The sequence below is a fragment of the Hordeum vulgare genome, chromosome 1H, assembly GCF_904849725.1.
Source record: "Hordeum vulgare subsp. vulgare chromosome 1H, MorexV3_pseudomolecules_assembly, whole genome shotgun sequence".
Taxonomy (NCBI): domain Eukaryota; kingdom Viridiplantae; phylum Streptophyta; class Magnoliopsida; order Poales; family Poaceae; genus Hordeum; species Hordeum vulgare.
Window position 1 is genome coordinate 52,027,154 of NC_058518.1, and position 7,524 is coordinate 52,034,677.

General features: G+C 38.2%; 1 protein-coding gene across 1 annotated transcript; it reads right to left on the reverse strand.

The window, feature by feature from the left end:
* Positions 1–494: 494 nt before the first annotated feature.
* On the reverse strand, positions 495–4,302 carry LOC123419150 (nitrogen regulatory protein P-II homolog). The gene is made up of 7 exons (XM_045107140.1): positions 4,015–4,302; positions 3,888–3,933; positions 3,767–3,794; positions 3,591–3,678; positions 1,478–1,545; positions 1,146–1,215; positions 495–821 (listed from the first exon to the last, which is right to left on the reverse strand). The coding sequence occupies exons 1-7, from the start codon at positions 4,208–4,210 to the stop codon at positions 709–711; spliced, it is 609 nt and encodes a 202-aa protein (XP_044963075.1). The 5' UTR covers positions 4,211–4,302; the 3' UTR covers positions 495–708.
* Positions 4,303–7,524: the final 3,222 nt, after the last annotated feature.

A 7,524-nucleotide genomic window follows, 5' to 3' on the forward strand; every position in this document is an offset into this window, starting at 1 on the left:
GATGAACTTTTTTTCAAATTAATGAACTTTTTTCAAAATTGATGAACCCTTTTTAAGGATATAAACTTTTTTTCAAATGGATGAACCTTTTTAAAGGATATCAACTTTTTTTCAACTGGATGAACCTTTTTTTCTTTAAATCTAAAAACCTTTTTTCATTTTTTATTTTTTTTCTAACAAAAAAAATTGAACAACACTCTAGTGGACCAGCCGATGCGGATCGTTCCCATATGGCCCGTGTTTAACATCTGGGGCCAGGTTGAACTGGGCTGCAAAGAACGCGGTGCATGAACCACGTGATACATGTGGTACACCTCAATTGTCTCAAAAAAAATGTGGTACACCTAAAAAAAAAGTGGTAAGCAATCCCTTCAAGAAACAATGTGGTAATCAATCCAAATAATTAAAAAAAAAAGGAACGCGGCGCATGAACCCCACCGACGCAAACCAGCACTGAATAAGGAATGAAAAAGAAGTGATATTTTACACTGAGATCCCACAAATTATATCCAGGTTTTCATCTTCTCACCAACAGGGAGTTTATAGTAACCAATTCTTACATACAAACCACATTCAGCACATGCCCGCTTGCGCCGATTTATTCGCGCAACATACAAAGTTACACATTATTCCCCCACACACGGCCACCGATCAACCAACCGATTGATGCACTTACAGTTAGAGGCAGCAAGAGCAGTCAAATTCTACTCATGAGATTGTGATCACCGGGGGCAGTTTGTCTGACAGACCGCCAATCATCCTCTCCGCATGCGCTCCACGTTCCCCGGTGCGTATCCTTACAACGTCCGCAACGGGTATCACTGGGAAAATAGGCACAAAAACAGATGAGGCCTAAGCATAGAGATCATGATTCCTAGGTTTCTAAGACAAAATGCAGCTATAGGAAATCACAGGGATAGTATGCATGTGAAACAGCACTTCAGGACTAAAAGCACACATTTCTCGAGGGCATGTATGTTGTTGCAACACTCTGCTTAGTGTTCACTAATAGTTTGGTATTGTGATTAGCTTCCTGGAGATAAGCATTTCAGACTAAACGACAGCAACAACTGTACGGGAATAGGATTAAACCCAACAGCGTGATTGCAGACTTATAACAGTCGCCAAGAAAACTTTGCACTTACAGAATATCTTTCCATCACCAATTTCTCCAGTTCTGGCCTCTTCAATTATTTTGTCAATTACTGGCTCCACCTGGACAGTACAAAAACAAATTAACATAGTGCAAAACAAAACATTCAAAAAGATACTCAGAATAGACAGCACAAATATTTTAACAGCGCTATATATAAGTGAACAGCAAAACAAATTGTATCATAGAGAAAGAAGGTGATTATTTGAATCCCAGAGAAAATTGTATTATTTTGATACTATGATCAGCTATCTCAACCAGAGGGCATGAAAGATGTACACTTTCCTTTTTTCAGGATTAATAGACAAGTGCACAAGCAATTACCTGCTCCTTGCACACAACTATTTCCATTTTAACTTTAGCAATAAATGTATCTTCTGAAAATTCTGACCCTGCAAACCAACAATGAGCAAGCATCAACATAAGAACTTACAATTGCATAATTAAATTAGTTACTGAATAGCCCTAAAGGACTAATATACTTGATCAATTAGGCATGTAACATGCCAATTCTGATATGAATGCTAAAATTCAAAAAAAAAATCCATGTCTTTATCCCGATATTTTTCTAATTCCCAGCCTTTTCCTCCTGAAGTTGTTTCAATACTTTCTCCTGTTTGCTCATTATATTTTCAAGTCCAATTTGTTCATGGGTATGCGCTTTCCCGTGCAAACATGAGATAAACAGCACTGGACTGAATCCACATCTTTTGAGATAGTTGACTTCAACTAATAATCTGTCCAATATATGTTTCTACGTATACAGAACCTGATTTCATATAATTTGCTCAATGTACCAACACTTAAGCATACACAAGACTAATGGGGAACTTATGTAAGAAAATGCAAGAACGACTGTGCTCAATCTTTGGCTGTTAACATTCATCAAGGACCTAAAGAAAGAACAGACAGGTAATAGAGGAAGGTGCTAATGGGATACGTCAATATAATTTCTCAAAGCTTTGACTTCTTTCTACTTCTGCTATCAACTTGGGTGTGATTCAACTTCATTCCCTTTCTTGCAATTAGCTTGTACTCATGACCAACCATCAAGATGCTGGAATGTTTGATAAAGAAAATACAGAAAATGGTGCTATAAATGGAATAGGAACCGAGTTACAGATATTTCAAGCCAATATACTGCATCAGAAGAAACAAAAATGTAATCTTAAGTGCAACATTTGTAACAATCAGGGGTTGCTTCCAGTTCCTGAAAGCTCACCCCCTATCTGCAGCTTCTTTCTTTTTTTTGGATAAAGAGAGCTCCCACTGCGATTTCTGTTAAAAGAAACCACAATGTCTTACAGGCTACTAGAAGCTAACAAGAAAATGAAAGCGGACACTACGATGCGTGATCTACCGGAGCAGCATGAGCTAGGCTCATCTGTCCACCCAGCCACAGAAGGCTATATCAGCCGAATGCCGATGGCCCACAAAAACATCCAGACTCCAGACAACATAAGTCCGGGATCCCACAAGCCGGATCTCCAGGGACAGGTGCTAACAGCAACATATAAAATCTGTACCATACTAATAAGTTCCATTAATCGTAAAAATCTGCCAATGAAGTTCTTGGTAAAGGGCTTGAACAAGTTCATTTCAGGAGAACCTTGTATGGTGATTCACTGGAGCTGTGGAATCATATCGAGGAGGTTTGTGATGAGGTGACTTTGACTGATCAGAATATGTTGTCTGGAGTCTTCTTTTAAGTGGAGAACATACAAATCACAAAGGATTTACCAGCACAGAACAATACATACCAACAAAATCAGGCAAGACAAATTACAGCATTTTTTTCAAATGGTTCGTTAATTTGTTAATGAAAACCAGTATAAAGACAACTAGCGACCCATTCCTTTCACAACTCAATGCAACGTTGCTTTGAAGTCGAAGCTGCGGTGGCAGGGCCCCGGTGTTATATGATGACAAACAGCAGGTGGTTCGTTCGATGATCTTTTGCGGCGCCAGCCGTGCCTACTTCTCCTTCATGGTTCTCCTTAGAGTCGGAGCTGTGCTGTTTGGTCGCCGGTGGCAGGGTCTGGCGCGGGCCTTCACGCATCTCCACACGGCCTCTTCAGTATGGGTTGAGTTGACGATCGCCTACGACGAAGTCAGGGTCGTTTGCTCAGGGTTTAGGGATGACGATGAGGCCTCTAGGGGAGGAGTGATGGCGATGACGCCTGCGTGCTGTCTCGGCAAGACCCTCTATGGAGTGGTGTGCGTGTGGTTTCTTATGTGTGCCGCCGAGCGATTCTGATGGTTTTCACCCGGTTCTCCAAAATGAACTGGGCAACCTGGTTTTCGCTCGGTTTTTCTCAATTAACTGAGCAACTCTTTTCTTCTTAATGAATGCAGCCATTTCCAAAAAGAAAAAAACTCAATGCAATGTTGGCTCTAGGGAACACATTAACTGCAACCACAGCCGAGCCAATAATACCTTCATACCGCTCCGTCGACCCGCCCTGCGCGCCATAACCCCGCACATCGGACACCGTCACGCCTCTGATCCCCATTTCGAGCAAGCCCTGCAGAATTTCCGTGCAGCTATTTGAACGAACACCTCGTGTGCGTGCAAGAACTGGACGACCATTTGGAACCGCAACCCGCACTCACCGACGAGACATGCGGCACCCTCCACGGCCTGCACCAATCCGGCACGATTCACCGTGGGTCAGTCAAATCTACAAACAAACCAGGAAGGCCCCGAAGCTCGCTGGTGTACTGACGCACTGACCTCAGGATGGCCTCGATCTTGTAGAACTCCGAGTCCGGCAGGTACCCTGAAAAGGTGATGGGTGAGAAAAAGATTGAGCTCGATGCAGGAACATCGCGTCTCGGCGAGGGGGGGAGGGGCTCCTGACCTGGGGAGGGAGCGCTCTGGGCGCGCGCGGGCGTGGCCGGGCGGCGATGACGACGGGCCGCGTTGACCTGGAGGATGGACCAACGCGGGGGAAGGAGGCGGGAGGTGGGGAAGGGTCGCCGGATATATGCGGTGTGGGGGAGTAGGCCGCCGGATATGGCACCCACCGCGGCGGCCGGAGAAGTCGCCGGCGACATGATGGACGCAGTTGTTGGCGATTCAGTGTCGTCTGGTGTCTCCTCAGTCGGTCACAAGGTCAGACAAGACAATCCACAGTTATCAGACTGAAGATAAAACGACACTGTACTAGCACGTGTTTAATAACGATTTTACAATCTCGGCCGTTGAGGAATACGAAGGGTCGACCTCTGTCAATGACCGAGGAAATACGAAGTGGGATTTTGGTAAAATCGAACGCAAGATTATTCTTTAGGCCCTGCTTGGGATGTTTTTTTGCCAAATACATTTATAAAAATAATACACACATTCATTTATCGGTTTAGATTTCAGTTGATTTTATACTTATGACAGGTATAATAACTCTATAAAATATTACACTTGTAAAAATAAAACGGCATTTTAGACAGGGCTTTAATATGGCAGGTCAAACTTTTTTATAATACGGAGTATAAATTATATTGTTGTGGGATGACAATTTTTTACCAAATCTCTTCCTTATAATAAATCAAATACGATTTCTGTTCGTCCGTTTTGGAAATTACCCTAAAGTTTGCATAAATTACCCACCATATCACCGGTAAGTAATACAAACGTTCCACAAAGAAAAAAATTGGACTGGGCCGGCCCATGTAAAAATCTCCTATATTACGCTCTGCATGCTGGGAGAATATCCAGCACACCGTATGGGCCAGCCCATACACAGGCGCCTGCTTTTAGTTCCGTTTATTTATTTATTTTCAGTTCCGTTTTTTTTTAAAATAATTTAGAACTTCAAATAATCTTTGAAATTTTAATAAACTGAAAATTATAAATCAACATATTTAAAAAATTAAAATGTTTGTGACTTCAAATACTGCTCGGAGTTTTGTAAAAAATGCTTGCATGTACAATAAAATGTTTGCAATTTTAAAAAAATGTTTGTACAATAAGAATAGTCCATGATCTCAAATACAATTTCATGTATTAAAAATTATTAAAGGCATTTAACAAAATGCTTTCAAATGCAAAATATGCTAATGCATTTAAAAAATGTCCTAAAATTTTAAAAATAGCTAATGCCTGTTTTGATAGTTTATTTTTTTTATTTAAAATTTTCCATTCCACTTTTTTTATAATTTAAATAATTTAGAATTACAAAAACTTTTACGTATTAAAAAATAGGAATTTTGAATTAAAATGCTGACAAATTTTTATTTTGAAATAAAAATAGGACTCATAAAAAGCGCTGGATTTTTTTTTTTTGCAAATTCCAAAACAATGTCCATGAATTTAATAAATATATTACTGATTTATAAAAATGTTTGCTTATTCAGAAAAACTTCATGCTTTTCAAAAAATGTTTGTGAATTTAAAATAAAATCCTCCAACATCAAAAATTATGTTCGGCTTTTCTTGAATTGGTCGTCAATTCAAAAGAAAATATTTAAACCCGTTCGAAATATAAAAAATATTCACAGTTTTTAGTAAATGTTTGTAAATTGTAAAAAATGTTTTCGATTTTAAAATTGTTCTCATATTTGTAAAATTGTTCATGAAAGATCTAATATATGTAGTTAAACATTAATGCTTCTAAGTCTTTGTGACAATATACCTGTGTGAATTTTGAAGAATTAACTGTTGGATGGATCAGATTATTATTGTATGTTTTCTAAAAGAAATTATTGAAATTCAGAATAAATCTATGAGTTACCAAGATTTTTGATAACCATGATATATATTTTTTGAAAATGTAAAGATTGCTTCAACTTGTGAATAAATTTAAAAGAAGAAACATTTTTTTCATTTGTGCACAAAATTTTTAAATCAAGCGATGATATGTGAACATAATGTGGTCATCATCATTGGAGATTATGTTTTTTTCTTCCGTAACAACGCACGGGCCATTTTGCCAGTAAATAATTAAATATCTACTTAAATGATAACGTTCATACATACTACCTCTGTATCATAATATATGACGTAAATAAACTGCTAAAATGTCATATATTATGATAGGAAGGGAGTATAACATAAGATGATATGGTTCACATGTCTATATAATCATCTATTTTGCCACATCAAAATATGGCATTAATGTTTTTTTTTGGTTTTTTAGACATAAAAATAATTTCTCATTTAAATAAAAATCTAATTGAAAATCCGTTTTTAACATTAAATTTGTCTTGGTGAGATCTTCAAACTAGATCTCTTATTGATATATTTTGGCGACTTTTTTTGGTCAAAAGTTGACATGATGTTTATACTAAAGTTGTCATAGTGTTTACAATAAATTTGCCACAATATGTTTCATCTAGTTTTCTTCTAGGTTTAGAGTTATCACTGTATTTCAACTGTTTTTCACAATAATTTTTATTAATTAACCACGACAATTTTTAATAATTAACCACGACAAATTTAATTCGTGGATCACAGTAATTTTTAGTACTTCATCATGGTAAATTCAGTTTATAGATCATGGCAATTTTAGTATTTTGATCATGGCAATTCTAGTATTTTGAACATGGAAAATATTTTTTGTATGAAACACGACAAATTTTCGTGCATGTATCATGGAAAAATTAAGTAATTCACCATGGCAATTTTAGTTTATGGTTCATGATAAATTTGAGTCACTGATCATGCATTTCTAAGTAATTGACGGCATTTTTTTTTACTTATGAACCATGTCAACATTATTTCATGGATCATGAAATTTTTTAGTAATTATCATGAAAAGTTTAGTTTCTTAATTCTTTTTTATAACATGTCAAAATTTACTTTAAACATGGAAGAAAAAATAGTTGAAATATAACATGATAACCTGAGTGTATTCATGATGATAATGTATGTGCAATAAACATGACAACTTTTAACCCACAAAAAGTCATCGAAACATATCGATATGAGATCTAGTTTCGAACGGATTTAATGATGAAAACGGTTTCCAATCAAATTTTATATTTAAGAGGTGATCCCCAGCGTCCCCCCCCCCCTCCCCTAGCCCTCGCCACGCCCTTCTTCGTCGCCGCCTCACCCTGATTCGGGCCATCGGTGTCGTGCTCCTCCTTACCCGTGGATGCCCACGCCTCGAGAATGGAGGTCGAGTCGGCCGCAATTCGGACCTACGGCTGCAAATTCCATCGTGTGGAGGCTTCTTCCGACATGCGGCGATGGATCCCAGTGAGTTTCGGATAGATTTCGGCCAGTTCCACGATGGCGCGTCCGCTCTGATGAGGTTTGACCGGTTTACAGGTTGAACTGTATATTGCCTTTGAAACTGTACATATGAGGTTCTCACGGTTGAATTTTCAGTGCCCTTTAAAAAAGTTTAAAGGATCGAACGAGTTTTACA

What these genes read in the sequence shown, in the direction of transcription:
- LOC123419150 (XM_045107140.1), bottom strand. Translation starts at nt 4,210, where the DNA reads ATGTCGCCGGCGACTTCTCCGGCCGCCGCGGTGGGTGCCATATCCGGC. An exon ending in GGGTGCCGCATGTCTCGTCG is followed by an intron (nt 3,679 to 3,766) that starts GTGAGTGCGGGT and finishes GAAATTCTGCAG; the next exon opens with GGCTTGCTCGAAATGGGGAT. An exon ending in TGGTGATGGAAAGATATTCT is followed by an intron (nt 822 to 1,145) that starts GTAAGTGCAAAG and finishes CTATTTTCCCAG; the next exon opens with TGATACCCGTTGCGGACGTT.